At 42.2% G+C, this 22,296-nt stretch overlaps 1 protein-coding gene across 2 annotated transcripts in view; it reads right to left on the bottom strand.

The window, feature by feature from the left end:
• Window positions 1–22,296, bottom strand: part of LOC306978939 (thyroid hormone receptor alpha-B) — a 157,765-nt gene that overhangs the window by 42,551 nt on the left and 92,918 nt on the right. For both annotated transcript variants that reach the window (XM_079577687.1, XM_079577688.1), the window contains exon 4: window positions 815–1,197. In XM_079577687.1, the coding sequence (XP_079433813.1) occupies window positions 815–870 (56 nt within the window). In that variant the 5' untranslated portion in view covers window positions 871–1,197. The remainder of the gene's footprint in view (window positions 1–814; window positions 1,198–22,296) is intronic.

Here is a 22,296-nt window from a genome sequence, read left to right as displayed (position 1 = left end):
ACACAATAGCAGTCCCCTGGGTGAGACTATGGATAGTGGGAGAGCTTGTGTAGCTGTGCAACCTACTTCTACGCCTCATTATTTTTGTTGTGTCCCACTTTATTTTTTCAAAATTATTTTACTTTCTTTACCACTTTCTTCCATGGAACTGTATCTTAGGAAGTAAAAGAGTACAAATTGGAGTTTCATTTAGCCTTATATCTGTTTCTATTCTATCATTTGTGACCCACTTTATGAAGCAGATAGGTCTTTAAAGGAACAGGCCACCGTTTTTTCATACAGAGATATGTTCTTACCAGAGCTTAGATGAGTTGATGTGTGCCTGTCTGGTCTTTGTGCGTGCCCTCAGTCATGCAAGACGACTAAAGATGTTGTTAGCATATGGCCTCTCCCAGTATATTCCCATAGCTCCAAACGGGGATGAAGTAGGAAGCTACCACGCTCTTCCACGGGCACGCACACAGTCCAGACAGGTACGTATCAACTCGTCTAAACTCAGGTAAGAACATATCACAGTCTGGAAGAACCGTGTGCTCTCAGTCCCGCAAAAAGACCAAAGATGTTGCTAGCATTTGGCCTCACCCAGTATATTCCTATGGCTCCAAACGTGGTGAAGTTAGAAGTGACCAAGCTCTTCCACAGGTGCGTATCACAGTATGGAAATACGGTGGCCTGTTTGTTCCTTTAACCTTTTTTCCCCTGTGGGACTCATTAAGCATAGTTGAAAGTGGTTGGAGATGCGTGCACAGAAGGAAACATCTCTGAACATGTGACGTTGTGTACTTAAAATGCGTTTAGTTTTGCAAATACTGACCGTTTCTCTTCTCCCTCTGATGGGTTAGAGTCCTGCTCGTTGGGCATGTGTTCCATTCACCTCAATTCCATCCAGCAGCCAATCAGGAGAGACTGAGGCAAGCCCCGCCCTCGGATGCACACTTGTCATTCGACGGTTGGGGTGGGGGGGCGGAGTCAGTCAGTGGAGCATGACAGGGTCCCGTCCCCCACTGCAGGGGAGGGGAAGGGGTCTAAGGGAAGCGCCCCCCTAGCGAGGTGAGTGGGGCGCGCTGCTTCGATGCGGAGCAACTGGACGGAAGCGTTGCGGAGGTGAGCCCGAGGAGGAGGAGGAGGGGCACGAGGGAGCGGCCCCAGGCTGGTAGCGGGACGGGGCACCTTAGGGATTCAGAGGTGGGACCAAGCCTGCAACAGAGGAAAACAAGACAACTGTGAGATGGTGACGCCCTCTGACAACCAGCACAGAAACGTATGAATAAAAAAGGAACAAGCGAAGCACATGTTAGCTATACCATGAAACATACAAGTACACGGGGGGCTGAGTTTGGTCAAATATGTAGCTGGGTCAAAACAACAGAGGAATTGCTCTAATTTCTCAACCAGGATTAAGACCAGCCGAATAGCAGATCGAGATTAAGCAGGACTCATCTAGGATTGAACAAATAGCCGTGGCCTTAACAATAAAGCCTGAGTCTTAACTGTAAAACGTGTAAAGCAATAATAGACAGTTAATTGATTACTAGTAATATAGGCCACCCTTTCTTCTCCACTTTCGTAACCAGCCGTTGCTTTACCACACCCCTTCCACAACATAACAATGTGCGTAATTTGATTGACAAAACTATCTTCTATCTATAGCGAATCTGTTTCTTCTTTTCTTCTCACGCAACTGTAAAAGCGGTATATCACATCATATTATATCCGTCGTCTGTACATTCAGTTCATTCAAAGAAAACAATCTTTTGCCAGTTCAATTGTTGCTATAAGAAGCGTTAGAACAGACACCTGCCAATCCTGCAGTGCTGATGAATTAACCAGAAAGGCGCCTTCGGTACAGTTAAGCCCACTTCAGCTCTTAAAAGCCACAGTTGTTTTTGAACCAGGTTTTTTGTAAAGTCAATAATGGCTTCTATGGGAATTTCTCTTTCCACAGGCCCCTAGACAGGAGTCCAGCTGCACATGGCTGCACTCAGCCTGTGCGCTTAAATTACTGCTTTTGTCAAAGGAGAGTGGACAGGTGGGGGCTGAGGGAAAGTTGGTCACAATGCTTTGATTAACATTTTTATTCCATGAAAATACAGAGATACCTTTAAACCGGGTTTAGCCACAGATACGCCGCCAACCACGCGACCGCATGCACTGTCAATCAGTCAAACAAAAATCATACTCAAAAGTGACTCCACGGTGGTAAAAAGCAAGATGGGCACCTTCATTCATTTGACGACCCAGATGTGCTGTCTGACAATGTTAGTATACAAAATCATGTTCACACCAAGGGAACTTTTAGCACCGAAAAGAGCGACAGAAAATGATGCTCAAGACTAGACTTCAATGTATGATCTTAAAGTAAATGCTCTATACTCTATGCCAGGGGTGCCCAAACTTTTTGTCTCTCAGGGCCAAAATGAAAAAGTGCCTGTGAGTCGTGGGCCAAACAAAATCAACAATTGTAGCAATATAGTGCAAAATGTCAAAAAAAATAAAAAATAAAAACCTGTATCATTTTTTAACAACCTCTGTGATTGATAATACCAAGACACCACAACAGTGTTTCCTTAACTTTGTGAATGGAGTGAAACAGCGCCCCCAATGTGACGCTGGTGGTCAAAAAGTGCACTGCACCCATATTTACCATTGAGAATGAATGGAAGAGAGTTAGGATTAACCACATGCAGCGCAAAAGTAGGTCACCCTCTGGCGGGCCAAGAAGATTCAAAGGAGAAGATTCAAAGATTACTCAATGAATGGCTCAAAGCATCACAAGTCTGTTTTTCATGACACTTATTTTGATTATGTTTATCCAACAAACAAAACTACACAGCCTCTTGGTAAGTCAACAGTGTAAAGTTCTGACCTATTTTCCCAGATATGACTTAATCGTGACAAAATTAAATAAAGCATTTTTCCAGCATATTTTGCACACATTCTCAAAGGACAGCCTGCTCCAAAGTCCCCATGTGACCAAAGTGTACAGATTAGAGCCATTGTTTTGCCTGCACTTGAAAGCATTACTATAGTGTGAGGTCAGAGGGTAAGCGCTATCCCCCTGGTCGATCCCTTGTGGCGTTTTTCACAGCACTTTGACATCCAATTTTTCTACCCCGTGCATACAATGTCCCGAACTGGCCTGCCCCGTCACCCGCCCCATTATACCCATTACACTATGTTCCTCTGTGGACTGTCCCATGTGACCTGCACCTTCTAGCATTACACTTGAAACAAACGGCGGCTTTTCCCTCCGAACGCAGCTGCCGGGGGGCCCATAATGCTACTCGGGACGGGCGCAAGGGCTGACTCTTTCACCTCCCGGCGGCGGGCCTCTACTGGGACGGACTGAGAAGTTCACGGTGAATGGTAACAGAATGTCACCTCGATGTCGGGGTTAAGTAGCTTTAAGAGGAGGGTCTGTTAGCATGTAAAAGTAGTCAGAAGGTCTCAATCCATTAGCCGCCGCTGCCGCTAACCCCTCCCCTCCCTGTGTTGTCCAAGAGTGGGCTTTATTTTTCCTTTGCTAATCCGCGGTTCAGCGCGTTCTAATCCCGAGCACTGGGATACAGCGGGGCATGAGAATGTCTTTAGAGATGACTGATATTATTGTTGCCTTACTGCTAATAGAGAGATTATCGAACATAAGCAAACAGTTACTTCCGCCACCTCGAGAAGCCGTAATCATTTAATGCTTCAATCTATATGAGGTGCACTGTATTATGCCGTCTTAAATCCAGAATGATTCTTTTATCATATTTTTTAAGTCATCTTCCGACTAGGGCTGGGTACCGGTACATTTTTTCCGATACCGGTACTTTAACAATACTTGGTTTTCAATACCGATACCTGTACGATTACCTATGCTGAATTATTTATTTATTGTTTATAACAATTATATTAATTTATTCCTTTTACTTCCATTTCCTTTGCATTTGTATATTTTTTTAAGGTGAAACAACCAAGAAACTTCCTTTAACAACAAAAGGGCAGAAAAAAACACTTTTCAAGATTTTCTTATCTTTCCCCAATTTTTAACCAATTTTGTCACATGTTTCCCTCAAATTTTTTCCTCAAATATTTACGTGTTTTTTTTTCAAAATTTGCCACAAATTTTTCCTTTTTTTTTTTTACTTTTCCCCCCCTTTTTTCACATTTTTTTCTTCCGATGTTTTTTTAAATCAAACTTTCCCCAATCTACCCCAATTTTTTTTTTTTTTTTTTTTTTTTTTACTTGTCTTTCACTTTTTTTTCTTATAAATTTTGATGACCAACAGCATCAGAACGTGAAAATAAAGATTATATAATTCTTTTCGGTACTTGCTTTTGAAACTTTTATTTTTTCGATACCAGTAGTACCTAAACTTTTATTTTCCAACACCTCACAGGTATCGTTTAACCCAGCCCTACTTCTGACACCTGCAAAAAGAAGAAGCTGCTGACAGAGACCTCACTGAGTGTCATTGTACAACATAATGATTCACTGCTTCAACAGCGTAACTAAACTGGGAGAGGCCGTTTTGTCATTATGAAAACATATTCACGGGTGATAATGGAACAGAACATGTTGACTTTCTCTTTAAGTGTCTTGTTTATTGAGAGCTTCAACCTTCCCTGCGTTAACAAGCTTTTAATAGCCTTATAACCGCATTCATTTACGGTCCGTCGCCGGGGGTTGTGATAAGGGACGCGACTGCCTTTCGCCGGAGGTAGAGGCTTCCAGGACAACATGCTTTATGTCCCATGACTGTACAGGACGGGGTAACGCAGAGGCTAAGGTCTTTTCAGCCATTGTTGAAGGCATTTATGTTAAGAGTGCACATATATCAGCTTAATGCAGCTTCAGGAGCAGCCAGGAAAACAATGACATTTCAACAGTTTTACGATAAAGCTGGTTTAACTCAGCATTCATTAATGTGCTGATGTCACTGTAACACCAAACTGAATGCTAAAACTGAATAGACCAAACTGAGCATTACATTGCAGAATACTGAGAGGGATATTGTACATCCAATTACACAACGGAGATCATTTTTTTTCACTCACACTTGGCTGCAAATACTGTTTAAGTGGCACCAGCCCACAGTTAGCTTAGCCTGCTAGCTTCTTCTTCGTGATTCTATTAGTGTGTATTGCACCTCCGAGCCAGAGGCAGCGAAGTTGCAAGCGTGGTTTTCTGGCCCGAGACACAATCATCCCATTAACACTTGTATTACCCCCAGAAGGACTACGAAATGCATTTATTAAGGTTAACAAGATACTTAGTACTGCTTTAAACAAGTGCATTATCTCCAGTTCGGAATTATCCAAATCCAAAAGCTTTTCGACTGGAGTTTACAACCTATAAGTCAGCGTAACGCCTCATTTGAAAGCTAAGACCTACAAAACTGATTTAAATCAGGATCTTTTCCGTTGCGTTGTTGCCGTGTTGTTGTCACTTTCTTTTTCATCCCTTTTCTGTCACATTTTTGTTGCGCTGTTGTTATTTTGTCATATTTTTTTGCCACTGTTTTTGTTGTGTTATTGTCACTTTTTTGCTGCACTTTCATCACTTCGTTGCCACTCTTTTGTGGCTTTTCTGGGGGGGGGGGGTTACTTTATGATTTGTTAAGTTTTCATCCTTGTTTTCTTCTCGTTTTTGTGGCTGTTTTGATGTTTTTTTGTTTCAAGAAGCTTTTCGATTTTGGTAAAGCCAAACTGGAGCAGGTGGGGGTTAAGAGGTTAACTCACAGTGAATCAAAAGTTGATCAACTAATTAATTGCAATTGAAAAGCATTTTACAAACAACAAAGAAACAACCTCCACATGACAATGCTACGTAAATGTTTTGCCACAACAACAGGCGTATACACTTGGGAACCATGGCAACACATTTTTCGCCATACAAGCTAATTTGTCAGTGTCTATATCTTTACATCTCACGTGCATGAGTTTACAGAGCCATTGTCTTCTGCAGCACAAACACGTCATTATCCGTCCTGACGCTGACCCTTCGAGTTGTGCTTAGATCAAGATCGCATCCCGACCCCAAAGCCCCCAAAGTCCTGCCTGTCCCGTATAAGCCCGCAGTTATTCAGCCTTGTCTTGTGATCCTCAGCTCAGAGTTCACGGCCTATTCGGACACCGAGTGGGGGGGAAAAAGCGAAAACAAACAAGTGGTGAGATAGAGTGACATGTGATGAAATATATAACATTTGGGGAGGGGAGAGGAGATGTTGAGAGGTTGGAAAAGGGGCTGATTTATGTGAGTTCTGGCAGCAGGACAAAGTCAATGCACTTACACAGCTAAAAGTTACACAAATAACAGGAAGGGAACAGGGCGCGTTTAAAAGGGAGATTTAGGGCGCTCAGCTGCTCCACACCGTGTATGTACATATATAGAGTACTAGGAATGTGAAATATTTGGACAAGCATTAATAGAGACATCTCAAAACACTTAGGCTTGTCAACGCTGTCTATTCTGTGAGAAGTCTTAGTTCATATTAAGAGTACATTGCTAGTGGAAGATGCGTTCAAAACAGTGCTGAAGTAAATGCACCTCAGAGCGTTGGCACTTAAAGCCACACAGAGGAACAAAGTAGGTTATATGTTGCTAAGTCACAAGAGCAACCAAACTGTGGTAAATTAGATTTGTAAACAAACCCTGATGTCCGGGCGCCTCATGGAAAAGTCTGTTTTGAGGACAGGCCTCTCACAGCAAAGAAGCATGGGTGTGTTTCATAAATAAAAAAAACTCAAAATGAAATAAATGCTCGTATTTGTTTCTGTATTGTGTGGAATGTTACGCAATATGACTTTTCAGAGACACAGAGTAACATTTTGGACTATTATAGTTCCAGCAATACAAAACCTGCTCCTACTGACCAGCGAGATGCAGAAAATGCTATTTCTGCAGTAGATAATCAAAGAGTGGATTTGGATGAGGACATATCTTTTCAAAATCTTGTATTTGCTGCCTTTAATCAACATCTCCATGGAGAAGAACTAGAGATGTCCATCTCCCGGTAAGTTAGAGTTATGTCGTAGGAGAGGTGAGCCGCTCACTGCAAAAACACATGTTTGTTACATATTTTACCACTGCTGCTGCTTAAGGGCCTTTTTCACCGGCCTGAAGACTAGTTGGAGACTTCAGTTGCCACTGGTCTCAGAGATGTCTCCGATTCTCCGAGACTTTCACAAGTCTCTATGCAGCCTCCGTGTGGTCTCGGAGAAGTCTCCGAGAGGTCTGAAGCTGTACTGATACTAATTGTTGTCCTGAACTTGTGACGTTACTGCAATGTCTCCGAGACCTGTCGGGGATCTCAAAGAGATGTAACTGTGATGTCACAGAGAAGTCACAGAGACATCTCCGCAACTGAAAGATGTCTCGGAGACGTTTGGGCTCTGACATTTCATACTTCAAAAGCTGTCTCCCACGGCCCCAACAATGAATGAAACCGATGTTTTCTGCCTGGACACCAGGGATGTTGGGGTGAGGCGGCCGCAGATAATGACGTGGCATCGAAACAGCATAATCTGATATTCATATATTCTGATTTCAAAGCTCCAGAGCTTTGGGTTGTTAAACCTGTGCTGTATCCACTGGGTTACCCATGGACTCCAAGTCCAAATATGGAGGAACAATCATTCTCCACCTGGTTCTGCATGTGGGCCTGGTTGAAGGGAGGGGCAGGGAGATATTTCAGTTGCTCTAACAACCCAAAAAACTGCACTAAATGCATCAGATCTGATTATTATCTGATTTCTCCAGTTATCTGATTGTTCTGACCAGGGATGATCACAAAAACGTCTCACAGGTTGAGGACAACAAATAGTGTTTGCAACATTGCCACAGCTGCTTGAGACCACGGAGACCTCTCGCAGAAACTTGTTTTCACCGAGACTACCTGAGACATCTCCGAGACCAGCGGCAACTCGAGTCTCTCTAGTCTCCAGGCGGGTGAGATAGGCCTTTTGTATGCACGCAATCAATCTGAGTTGCTGAGATGTTGTGGAGACTGCCAGACACAGGAGTCTCTCCAACTTCCTCCAGTAAGATAAGCCCTTACTAAAGCGCTCTAAAGTTTGTTTTATAAATTTTAAACCACAAAAACAGTAAAGTAATTTAGTCAATTCATATCTTCAAATCAAACTTGTTGACTGAAAATTGAAATTCCTTGACAGAACCAGTGCTGCGCTCTCAAACTCCCATCTGACACATAACCTTGATTTCTCTGTCGAAAACGTCTAATTGGAGCTGAAAAATTCGCATTTCCCCCAAAGCAGCATTCACCTTTAATTGCACGCTCCGTGGCGCCCACTTTAAAATGCATCAAAAGAATGCCAAGTGCACGCGATGTGTTGACGCCAGCTACTGAAGCCCTATATTAATTAAAGATCTCACAAACCCAGTAACGCGCTCCGATTTCAGGTCCAAAAGATCGATGTCTCTTTGTACTTGAATGGGAGCGGTGAAAACAGCCTGATGAATTGTTTAATACAAAGACAAGCTCGACATGAAGTGAAGTTGTGAGCAGGAATCATTAAGTTCAAGAAGTGTTGGGCTTTTGAACGCGCAACAGAGGCGAGCGTGGCAGGTTTCGACAGTCATTAGCTGAAACGTCAAGTGAGAGAAGAAAAGTGCTAATCAATATTTTAGGGCTTATTGAAGAAGGAAACAGTGGGAGTCCAGGCAAACAATGCAATAATTATAGTTAAATACTGGCGAACTTGACAGCTCTTTCCCACGTACAAGTAACACAGTATGAAGGAACGCAATGTACATTTTGGAAAAGAGCTTCTCGGAGACTCTTGCTTCAGAGGTTGTCCTGCATTTGACTCAGTGGTGTGAGGCCGCCGAGCTGTACTCCTACTGATCATACAACAACTACTATTGCTTCAAGCTATTATCACTGGAAGCAGTAATGTAGCGCTATTGTTGCAGCAAATAAAAACCGCATCATTTTGTTGAACTCATTGACCTTCATGACTTACCCGTGCAGGAATCTGAGTCGTACTACGTGAAGCAACACAAACTCCTAATGATCTGAAACGCAGAGCTTTAAAAAGGCGAAGACAAAAAACCCCAACTTTGCCGCTCCGCTCGATGTGGTGCGTTTTAATTTGGCGGAAAATTCCCAAAGCAGAGGTAACGGTCTATTCTGTGATATATAGTGTTCTAACCAGTGATTGAAACCCACAAGGTGCCCATTTTGGCTGCAACATATTTCTCTTGAAACTGCCTGCGAGTGTTGGCAGACGCGCTCCTCACGTGTGTCCCCGACGTAAAGTATATATGAAGCTTAAATTGCACGCTGTGTGCCCCGGAATATGTTTATATTAAAATTCTTTCCCAAAAAAACCCAAAAAAACCTATACACAAAGTTCAACCTCAGTGTCAGGAGATTCACGGGAGCTGATGAGAAAAACCCTTGTTAGAATTCACACCATGACAGCAGATGTGGGGTCAGCGCGCCCAAGGGTCCCAAGGGTGGCCCAGGCAATTAGCGCTTTAAGTAATGGGAGCGGGCACGGCCGGGTTGTTGATGTGGCGCGGACAGGAAATTAAGGCGGAGGCGGCGCATGTGTGTGTGTGTGTGTGTGTGTGTGTGGGGGGGGGGCGGTATCAGTCAGTAAAGTCCCTGAACCGAACCAAAGGCAAAGAGATCATGCCTCACGCTCTCCCACTTCTTCTGCGGCCGCTGTCGCCCGCCTAACGAGTCTCCCGGGATTATTAATAGGTGCTAACAGGTCGGCTAAAAGCTATACCTCCGGGCTTGCGCGGGGGCCGACCTTGACACTCGGAGTATGTGGGAACACGGTCATCTACATACGCCCCCAAATGTTAATGTCGAATGTAACCTTGTCTGAGGAACCGCCGGATCAAAGGGGCCGAGCACTGCGCTGACATTTCGGGGGCCCACGCCCGACGCATGCATTAATACAAATAAGTTCTTTAAGTTTGTGGGCATGTGCCAGTTAACTCACATCAGCTTTTTCAATAAAAGTTTCCAATACTGTCGACAGGTTAGGAAAATTGATCACAGCTGCAAGCAGGGCTGGGGGAAAAAATCCAATTGCTGAATTTTTGGAGTGTTGGATACATTTTGTTCACTTTAAAGCAGTACTAAGTAACTCCATAAGCGCAACTGCAGGTGTCATAGCAAGTTAAGTTTTTTTAACTTATTAATTGTCTTGGAGATTAAATACTACGCTGACAGGAAAGGCGAAGGGAGAGAGGGATATTGTGCATCCAATTATACAATGGAAATATTTTTTTTCACTCAAACTTGGCTGTAAATACTGTTTAAAGTGACGTTAGCCCGCAGTTAGCTTTGCCCGTTAGCATGTTAGCTTCTTCTTCGTGATTCCATTAGTGTGTATTGCTTGCTCCGGTCCGGTGGCAGTCAAGTTGCAAACATGGTTTTCTGGCCAGAGACACCGGGGGGAGATGAAAGACCCTCCAATCATCCCATAAACACATGTATTACCCCCACAGGGACTATGAAAAGGATTTATTAAGGTAAACACGTTACTTATTACTGCTGTAAAAGCATAAAGACAAGAGAGAAACTACAGTAAGATGAGGATCACACTACACAGAAAATGTTATACATGATAAACGTCAATGGGGAAAGCTTGTTTTCTTGCTTCAGTTGTGCAAACAAGTTGGTAGCATTGGCCCTTTATATATAAGACAACATGTCATACTAGCTGTTCACACTTCAACTCATCTTCAGTCTATCTACTATTCTCTACACTTAGTAGTCCCCACGTCTCTCCTATTTTCACCAATTGAAACTGAATTAAATGAACATTACTCCTTGTCCCATTTAGAGCAGCTTTTAATGACTGTCACCTTGGCAACAATAGGGCTTCTCTTGACTTCCTGCTACTCTCCTCTTCAGCCTAAATGGGAACACAGTGTCCAAGCATGCACTAAATTTCCAGACCGCGCACGTGGGCTGGCCTGTGTGCATGTATACAAGCGATGTATGTCTAAAGCGTAAACACAGAGCAGGGTGTGGCCCCTATAGAAAGAACAACTCTGTCATTTGTTTTCCCTCTGTCTCGCGGCATTAGTCGCTTTGAACTGCGTGTACTTTTTACTTCATTTATTTCCCTCCCGCGCTCAGTGGCAACATAATTCATGCCTATACTCTATATCGGCTTCTCGTTTCAAGGCGCTGTTTGGTAAATCTTGCATCGCTATTGATTACTCTTGCATGTACTAGAACAAAGTTTTGGAGCATGGGGACAAGCAAGAGCGAATCTTGGCTGACATTGGCATGGACATCTTAAAAAAGCGGTTTCATGCCATTTACATATATCTTGCAACGGTTTGAAATATTGAGTCCAATCTCGGGGCGGAACGCTAATAGCATTTGTCCATTTCACTATAAATCCCTGTAACTGACCGAGGCTCGTGGTTGTGTTCCATCATTATCGAACCTGCTCTTTCCACTACATCTATAACCTCATTTCTCCTGGCAATACTAAACGCAATGCTCGACAAGTGGTGAGCGATTATAGAACCGACCAAGTGAACCACAAAGCCTTTCACCAAAGGAGAAAAATGTGGCGAAAGTTTATCTTAGACACAACATCGTAATGCTATTTTTTAATATTACGGGTTCTCTAGTTCTCACTCTTTAAGACAGTTTTAACACCTTGAACTTTTCCTATCACCTATTTCTAATATTTATAATGAAATTCGTTATGCCTCTGCAGCGTGCTTCTCTCATCTCTCCTATGCGATATCGACATAAGTTTTCCACTCACTGTTTTGGATATCTCTTTCATAACTATTGATTACCGCAATAAGCTGGTGGTGCAGAAAAAAGCCCTGAGACAGCGCCAGGAAATGATGACAGGCCGACACACACAGGAACACGCTACCGCCGCCTCAGATGCCAGACATTTCTACCGCAGCAGCAGCACAGACTGGGACACTTAGGGACTTTAGGTCAAGGCCGGCTGACGTCATGTGCAGAAGAAGTGGGACCGACGGAGAGGTCACAAAGTGTTCACAGTAGCTGGTGCGGAAAGTTAAGCGAGAGATCTGATTGTGACTGCACTCAGCATTGTGATGAAGAAATGGCTGCTCCGCGTATTGATTCATATCGGTGTCGTCGCAGATTTTGATTGAGGTTATACATTATCTCTGTTTCTTGAACACGGGTGGAGACGAGCTGCAGCTAGCGTGCTAAATGTCAGTATGCCCTCTTCGTCTTTCAGCACCACCAAGTCGTCCATTCTTACTCATTTTATTGGCTCATGACAGACGCAACAAGCAGCATTTTGACAAGATGATATAATGACGACAGATGTTTTTGCGCTTGTAATGTTTCCCTTTTTTCATCATTTTTCAAGGTTGGATCCAATGAAGGTGATGGAATTTCATGCTGCTGAGGAAATATGGGTATTTTCATTGGTATTGAAAGGCACAGGAAACACTTTGTGTGAGTAGGATTGAGTCGAAAAATTACAACTGAAAGGAAATCAAAACAATCAGGTACTGGTTAAGCTCCCAGTTTCCTTTTCAAGCACTCTCAATTTATATTTTGACATCATTTTACCCCTGCAGTGTTTTTTTCAAAACAAAAACTCATAACTAGAGCTGCACATTTTGTCAAATTAAAGGGATAGTCTGTAAGTTTGCAAAGTGGGATATAGAGTAAAATTTGAAAGTAAACAATCAAATTCCTCTCCTCTTTAACTAAAAAGCCCTCCCTAGTTTGCAAAATGAGGAGTACAGGAACAGAATTTTCAAAAGTAAACAGTCAAGCTCCACCCCCCCCTCTTGATTGGACCTGCCAGGCCGGTTCACAGGAAAAGCTCGTCTCAATGGTCAAAGTGATATCCCGTGGATTCTGATTAGTTGCTGAAATCAGCAAAGGGGAGGACTTTAGAAAAAAAAAAATAATAATAATATTACTTATTAAACTTCCGACCCAGGCAGTCAATACACAATCTATTAAATTTGTGAAATATTTAAACTTACAGACTATCACTTTAAGGCTATATATTTGGTGGTGCAAAATCAATGCCACAAGAAGCCACAATATGTATCACAATAACAGTGAGCTTTACTGTCGGATGGAAATTTCCAGATGTTTTGCTAACACATCCTGAAAACAAAAACCTAGAGCTGCTTAAAAATGTACAAAATGTCATGATTTTCCCAATTTAGATTTATATTACTCTGGTTTTAAAAATAATGATAATTGCTGAAGATTGTTGTATAAAATGAAACATTGATATTATACATTCATGATATAATATCAGTGTGATATTGTTTTTGCAAGACAGGGGCAGGAAAGCTCCTTGAAGACTTGCAGAGGCTGACCTCCCCAGATATGCCATGGGAACGAGGGTGCAAACTCTAAATGGTACACATTCTCTTGCAGTGGGGATAAACAGACCGATGTATACTTTATAAGGACACAAAAGCCCATGTGTTTGTGCATGGCCAGTCTGAACCAGGGCCAAAGATGAAAGTACATCCATAGATAAAGTTAATATATTAACTTTTGTACTTGGCAGCCAGTTAGACAGACGATCTGCTTTCCCTCTCCTACATCACCGTTCCACTCTCCCTATAGCTCTCTCATCCCTCCAAAACCCACCCCTCTTTGGCAAGGACGGGTTCAGGTGCTGCCAAGAATGTGACTGCTTTTGGAAAACAAATCCAGTTCACTTCTCTTCTCTTTTTTCACGTGTTCTCCTCTCCTTCAACTTGCTGTTTTTGCCCATTTTTAAGGTGGACCGGAGCAGCTGACACGTTCAAAGCGATGCACATTAATCACCCTGGGCCATAGGGGCATGCTCGGCTCACGCCTGGCGCCTAGCAACAACACGATAGCATGATACAGATGCTCAGGTGGCCCTGGCTAACCCTGCACCGAGCTGCTCTCATGCTCCAGCTAGCATGTCCTGCAGCAGGCCCACCTTAACTAAAAATAAGGCCTGTGTGTAAGTGTGCGTTTCCCCGTTGTTTTCCCGGACACATCCACTTCCACACACTTATCGGTTTCCGTGCGACTCATGGAAGCAGCTAATTGAAGCAAGAAAGTGCAAGGGCAGCTTTTAAAGGCCCCTAAATCTCGCAAAATCTGACTGTTTTGAGCTTGTATCCATGTCACAATATTATGTCCTCATTAAAAACATCCCTGGAGTGGTGTTTTGTTTCATTCACACGTTTTTGTAATCCTGCATGGTCCGTCTCCCGCTTTCACACTTAAAACGCCAGCCCACACTCCGCCACTTACTTATTGAAGGTTACGCTACCAAGGGTAAAGAGTAGAAACTAGTTGTAAAAGCCTGAATAAAACGTATTATAGGACCTTTAAAGATTCCTTAATTTGGATCAACCCCCACTGTTTCCATACACCGTTTTTGTTTAGATTTCGATGAACATTAATTAGTTTTTCTTGGTAGTTGCGAGGAAGATGTCGTGGCGTCCCGCTGATAAAACAGGACCTAGAGTAGAGAAAACCAAAAATCTAATTAGCATGCATGGGGTGTTTTTAATTTTGTATGCCACAACTTGTAATTATTTTGTGCAGCAAATACAAGTGTCTACGACTAATAAAGTGTGAGTGAAGAAGTCCATTTTGGGAAGCCAAGGAAAAGGGATACATGTACTCTTGCACTTGGCAGAGATGCTGTATACTGAGGAAGCTGAACAACATGGGCCATTGTGCAAAACTGGAATACATTAGGTCCGTAGTAACAGATACTCGGTAAAGTTAAGGGAAGTTAGCATGAGGTACAATCGTCAAAAACAGATGTCACAGCAGGTATAAAGCGAACACAGTTATTTCAGAAATTAAATATAAATATAAAGCGGTGACAGACAGTGCCCACCTTTCCAGCCTGATATGGCTTTGACAAAGTGTAAGAGGACAAGAGCCTGTTGAAACAACCACCATTCATGCTTACTTGGGTCTGGGGCAAAAACATACAGTACAGCATTAAAATTTCACATTAAACTGTATGATACAAGATCAAACACACCAACTAGGGATGCTGGTATCGGATATCGGAGCCGATACTGGAAAAAAAATACGATGTCGGGTATCGGTTACAAATACCCGATACTGAAGCGATACCAGTTTTGGTTCTCTCTTATGCAACAGATGAACACACATCGCCCTGTTTGGATGCGCGCACACAGTCACGGCTCGCAATAGTCTGCTAACGCTAGCGGGAGCATGCTAATGCTAACGAAAACTAATCAAAGCTGGGTCAGATGATGAAAATACCTGAAGTAGCCTAATAAAATAAAATCGGTCACTGCTGAAGCCAAGTGTTTGTATTTTAGATTAAGAAATAACTGATATAACGTATTTGTAATGATCAGATCACTTAATGTGAGTTGTTTATATTGATGCAACCTTAAGTCTGTCTGTCTATACAATCAATCAATCAAAGTTTATTTCCATAGCACTTTACAAAGACACCAGGAGGACCAAAGATAGATCTGTAACATGACAATAAAATATGACTTTACTGATCTGACAATGGGGAGGAGTCGATTACATTATTCACTAAGAGAATGCCACTTTTAAGAAAGTCTATTGGTAAATGTCGGATATCAGCAGATACTCAAACCCCAGAATCGAAAGCAAAAAAAGCTGGATCGGTGGATCTCTTACACCAACATCGATTATCTTCTCTCCAGTCCAGACAAAATGCAACGATACACAAACCATGTGTGGAAATACTTGTTAAATGTTGATTTATTACAGAATGCAGAAGTATGCAAACTGCTGTGGTCACAAAGTCAAGTGAACAGTTTTTCACCGCTGCCACTGACAAGAGAGCACTTGCAGGACGGTGACACATTTATCCACTTATCTCCTGTATCCCCCCCCCCCCATCACAAATAATGCATCGCCACTGTGTACAACTCTGTCAACTCCGTCTCTCTCTGAATTTACAAACACGGCTCCCATCCAGGCACCAGCCAGACCTCCTGAAAAACAAACCAGGAGCACACAGGGCACAAGCAACGCCACATAAATAAATACGCAAGAGTCAAAGCTATCAAGCAAAACAGCAGCGACAAAGGGAGATGGATGTGAAGGCGAGCCTGCCCGAGCTCCTGGGGAAAAGAACATTAGGATGCTTCTCACAGCTGCAGGTCGGTGTGACTACTATAGCATAAGCCGCTTACTGCAGATTTAATGGACACTGGTATAGTTTATAGGCAAAGGCGGCAGGAGGTTTGAACTTATACTGCAGAGAGAGGCCGGCAGTAAACAAGGATTTTTTTTTTCTCCTTCCTTTTTTCAGATTTAGAGCCGCCAAGCAACACTGGCAAATGCTAATCGCAGAAACACAAAAACAATGTTTAAAATGGAGCCAGGAAGAGAGAGATACAATTCACAGCAAGACACAGGGCTGCAGAAGTAATTGCAATCAAATCGAAATGCCAATTTGAATGGTGGCAATTATGTTTTTTGGTAGAACAATATTATTTGCAACACAGTATCCTGCCTCCATTCAGTCTTGTATAACATTGCCACATATGTTAAAGTTAAATAAAGTTAAATAATTTATTGCAACCTCGACAAAAAAAAACATTCCAAACTGCAGGATAAAGTATCAGGTGCAAAAAAGAGGCAAAAAACCCCAATCTGTTTCATTGTTTTGAAATCAACAAAATAAGGTGTCATGTTTGATTAAAAGTAAAGCTATCCCTGTCAACACAAATTCAGAATGAGTCACAAACCCCTATAAGCAACATCTAATTCGATTCCAGTTAAACACGTATTTGCAGAACAACTGCAGGGAGGTGCTTTTGGCACACATACCCTGTGAACTACACAATGACCCCTGCGTTGGATTTGTTTGAATAGAGTGGGCATTGTGTGATCTGCCCACTGTATGTTTGCTTTGTATAGGAACACAGATTAATCCTGGATACATTACATGCAAGGGCGTGGGGTCATTGTTGGGCTTATGTGATAGATATGTAATTTACACAACATCACTCGAGGTACGGAGAGGTTCAAGAGGTTCATGACTCATTTCCAGAGCGTGCGCATACAGCCAACTCCCCCTGTCAGCCGCTGTGGCACAATCCTAGCCCAGGGAGGCGGCATACATAAAGATAAGGGAATAACTCTTCAGGATAATGAAGCAGGATCAGTTGTGCCGGTAGCTAGGAGAAAATTGATTCATTCGAAAGCACCTCCCCTCTACAGACGAGCGTTTCCATCCACTTTAATTATCCCAAAGATTGTGGAAGACTGAGCATTAATTAGCTGAAATGATGCTATAGCAACATTATACGGCTAAGCAGGATTGTGCCTGCATTGTTCAGAAGTGACTTGAAAAATGTCCAGAATAGATTTTTTTTTTGACACAAATAAAACACTTTTAAAGTTATTTTTTGTATATATATATATATATATATATATATATATATATATATATATATATATATAATTTTGCAGTTAATGCCATTATAACCATTTCATTTCAATAGTAGAAACAAATGTTGCAAAACAGAGTAACCATCTTAAAAATTCACAGCATTATGAGACAGCTCAAATGAACTGGCACATTATAAGTTACTACAGTGGCAGACATTATAAGTTACTACAGTACTTCAATCTGCTCCTTTTCATTCATACGTTAAATGCTATTGCATTTGCTTTTTAAATTAATGAAATAAACAATAACATGAAATGAAACTTGTGTTGTTTTTAACAGGCATAATAGCAAAGCACTTAAGACTTGATGATCTCACAATGCAGGAATTCACATTCAGTGGTGGCAAACTAGGTATGAGGTACAGCTGCCTTGAGCTATACTGTAGGCTGATGGAAGCACAGATTCCAATCTGAACCATCTGATCTTCTGACCACATTACACAAAACAAGTTTATTGCCCAGGAATGCACTGGTCTTTGGTTTAAACCACTGACCTTTTGAATCTGTGTCACTAGTATCTCGTCTCCATTTAATTTCCCATGACACACCTTAATTGAGGCGCCGCTTGCAAAATAAACCATTATTTTTCATTATCACATATGCACCTCAGTTGTTCTAAATTTCACCTATTTTAAAATGTAATTTCCTTCAATAAAAACAACATACATATATATATGTATCTTCTTCATGATCCTGCAGTCTGCAGTCTGCAGTCTGCCCACTAGGTGTTCCCAAACCAACCACAGGGCACCCCTAATGAGCATACCATCAAAATCCACCTAAAGCCCTTCTACACAAACAGCACACTGTGGGATACGATCCTATAGCACGGCAATGTATATAAAACACATAGGAAAAACCGCACGCACATACATTCGCCATAGGACCTGTCACCCTGTCCCACCCCCGCCAGTCTCCCCATTCATCTCCACATCTCAGACACCTCCGTAATGAGCAATAAAACACATACAGTAAAGCGACCTCAGACAGCGCGCACGCCCATACACAAGCGTCCAACATGGTCATTTCATACTCCCCCATCCCCCCCAAAGCGTGCAACCAGGCATCTGCCATGACTGCACCCTGCTATATACCTTAATCCCCATTTTTTCATTGCGGCGTACAGGCGGATCTGTGAAAGCCGAGAAGGTGGCGGGGCGCGGGGGTGGAGCCAACAGGGTGGAAGGTGATTTTCTTGGCACAGGGCTGTGGTTGAGGAACCCAGGAGCCCCTACACTCGCATTGGGTTCTCAGAGTTTCTGTGTGGTCCGCGGTCTGATTAGTGCCAAGCCCCTGTCATGTCCGACGGAAACATACAGCGAACATGTTGGATGCACGCGAGCATGTGAGAGGTGAGATGCGTGGCAGAGCTGCGTGCGGAGGCTAGTGTCCCGCTCATGTAGCAACAAAAGGTTTCACGCAGCGCCTCACAACTGACAAACCTTCTTTAAAGAGAGGGGAAACGTCTACATCTTACTTCAATTTAAGCTTCAGCTGGCTGTTTCTGAAGACCTACACAAACGCTTCTATTCAAGCAGCGGAAAACTAACATGTGGGCAAACAAGTAAAAATGGTTAATTATCAAGATGTAAAAAGCCTGTTTAAGTGAAGTCATGAAGTTTCTCAAGTCTTCTCAAGAGTATACAGTATAACTCCAGGACGCATGTATACAGTGCATGGGTGAGATGCACTGACTGTTTATTCCCAAGTATCCGTGTGATGGAGCGCCACACATGTGCAGCACATGCATGTCTCATGGCTTCTCCATACACTCATGTGTTTTCTGAAACCTGTCACAATGGATTGAGAAGACGAGCCGTTTACAGGTTGTCTGACTCCAAAGCTGCAGTATGTGCTGATGTGATCCAGAACATGTGAAGAGACCAAAGCCACAGGAGAGACGGAGCTATTGTGTTGATCATGTGATGCTTTGGGAAAGTCGGGAAATGTGAACAGAATGAAGAATGAAACCTGTTAAAGCAGTACAAAGTAACTCATGCCCCGAGAGGCCATAAGGTGTTGTTGCGTTATTTTACTCATTAATTGTCTGTGAGAGTAAACACTACGCTGACAGTAAAGACAAAGGGAGAGAGGGAAATTGTACATCCAATTACACAATGGAGATATTTTTTTTCACTCAAACTTGGCTGTAAATACTGTTTAAGTGGTGCTAGCCCGCAGTTAGCTTTGCCCGTTAGCCTTTTAGCTTCTTCTTCGTGATTCCATTAGTGTGTAACAGTGCTCCGACCCGGTGGCAGTCAAGTTGCAAGCATGGTTTTCTGACCAGAAACACCAATGGGAGATGAAAGACCCTCCAATCATCTCATTAACACTTGTATTACCCCCAGATGGACGACAGGAAGGATTTATTAAGGTAAACAAGTTATTTAGTACTGCTTTAAATAAAACTGCACAAATTCTCACATTGGCTGACATTTTTTACCATGTACGTAACTAGGGCTGTCAAGATAATTACTATATCGACTTATCGTTCAATAAATAACAGATATTTATCGTCTGTACATTTATTAGCATTCCCCCCTATTCTTTCTTAGATTTGTAACTGAAGCAAATTGAGTTACGTTATATTTCATGTTTATTGCAGCTTGTGTGGTATTTTAGGATATGACTATGCACTTTTAGAACAAAGGTTACTGTCATTTTTACCCCTGAGAGTTGACAGTATCTAGTATCGTTAGAGTCAATAATATCGTTTATCGCGATACTTTCCTGCCTCAATATATCGAACTTCAAATTTGTTATTGTGACAGACCTACATACAACATATCTTTTTAAAATGAATTTTGAAGAGCTTTTGTAAATGTCCCTGACCCCTCCACAGCACTGTATGCGATGACAGGACCCAGATCGTGAGCGGGGTGGGCACAAACCAAATGGAAGAATGTTGCGTGAGCCTTTTTCTGTCTGGTACAAATCGTAAGGACGTCTACGTTTTGACTCCAAACATCCCGGAGCTATACAGAATCAAACGGTTAATCATTTCATCCTTTCTATGCAATTCTCCTGTTTTCTTTTGCCTGGATGTTCCACTCGGGCACTCACACGCGCCAACTCGGGGAGCGCGTCCTAAGGCAACACATCCCATACGCACTCTATATGCGGAGAGGACATTTTTGCACAGTGAGCGCGGGTTCATCCGGAGTTGGCCGCCGCATGTTTGCCTGTCGAACTGAAGCTAAATTGTGTCCATGTGGCGATATATACATAACATAACCAGCGCCCATTTTAAAACACAAGCCTGCAGCATTGAAAACAAGCGAAGTGTTGTGCATCTGCTATATTAAACTAATGGAGAAAGTAACACATCATCTGTTTGAGGTTTTGGCAAGCGTTAATGACATGTCTTCCTCTCTTATTACACTACTTACTGAGTGAAAAATGGCTGCAATAAATTACTCATCAAATGGTTTCGCGCCTCCCGTATTAGACCTACCGCACACTGAAGCTCCTATTGACATTAGCATTATGCATCTGAGGGACAAGAAGGCAAACAGTGCTGAACTAGTGTGGACAAGCTGTGGCTGCAGGAGGTGAGAAACATCTCTAATATTGTGCTAATTAAAGTGCTGCGATATTTCACTAAACCGTTAAAACACAGGATGTTCCATTAAAAGTAAAGGAAAACTGTAATCACATTGTTCCAAAACGAGACAAAAAAATTGGCAAAAATGGAACAAAATTTGAAAAATGACACACAAACTACTTACACATTTTTAAGTCATCATGCATTTTTGTTTTATGCTGTGTTAGCAAAAAATGTATGATGGAAGGCCTTTGTCATATTCTGTGCCTTCTTGTGAGATGAACGGACGGCCATTTTGCAATATTTATCATTGTGTGGCCCTAATCTGAAATAAAAGTATCTCCAATTGGTGAAGGCAGCCATCTTGAATAACAAATCCTATCAGGGCCACAATAGTGATTCGCAAAAAAATAGAGAAAATCTTTCTAGGTCACAAAGTTGTTTAACCTAAAGGTATTTAACCTTTTACCCTCCGCCTAAACCGAGTTCAGCTTTACCCAAATCTAAAAGCTTCTCAACTGGAGAGCAACAGTGTAACGTCTCTTATGAAAGCGAAGGCCTACAAATGTCTTTATTGCCGTGTTTTTTTCATTGCTTTTCTGTGGTGTTTTCGCCACGTTTGTTTTGTCAGTTTTTGAGATCTGTTTTCGTCTTCTTTCGGTCACTTTTTGCGGCGTTTTTTTCCTCACTTTTTCATTGCTTTTTTGTCGGGTTTTCCCCATGTTTTTGCCACTTTTTGTCGTGTTTTCGTCATGTTTTTGTCACATGTTTTCCTTACTTGTTTTCCTCACTTGTTTTCCACATTTTTTGTTGCAATTTTGCTGCTTTTTCATTGCTTTTTTGTCGTTTTTTTCCCTATGTTCTGGTCACTTTTTTCCCCCCACACTCACAGTTTTCATCCTCGTTTTCGTCGCTATTTTGATACTTTTTTACCCCTAAGCTTTCAGATTTGGGTAAAGCCAAAGAAATAATGTCCTAAGGTGCAGAATGAGCCCAGACCTGTTCACCACAACAAAATCCTGCTCAAAAAGTTGTTACTTCGGGTCCGAATTGCCGTCGTGCATGAGCTTAATATAGAAGATGCAGCTACACGTATGACCTGAGGTGGCAGTAGTGAGTATAAAATGGCCAACTTGCATCTAGCCCCTTTAACAAACATACTAAAAACAGGCTTAAATCGAAACATCTTGCATTATGATGAATTCTAATCTATATTTTCACCACTTGAATCACTCGATTATTTGTCCAATGTTTCATCAGCTTATTGGATTATTGCGATGAATACTGATGAACTGTTAATGAATGTTTACCACTGTTACTTAAAACTAATTG

Source organism: Gobius niger (genome assembly GCF_951799975.1).
Source record: "Gobius niger genome assembly, chromosome: 19".
NCBI classification, from domain to species: domain Eukaryota; kingdom Metazoa; phylum Chordata; class Actinopteri; order Gobiiformes; family Gobiidae; genus Gobius; species Gobius niger.
This window is presented reverse-complemented; position numbering and strand designations above follow the sequence as displayed.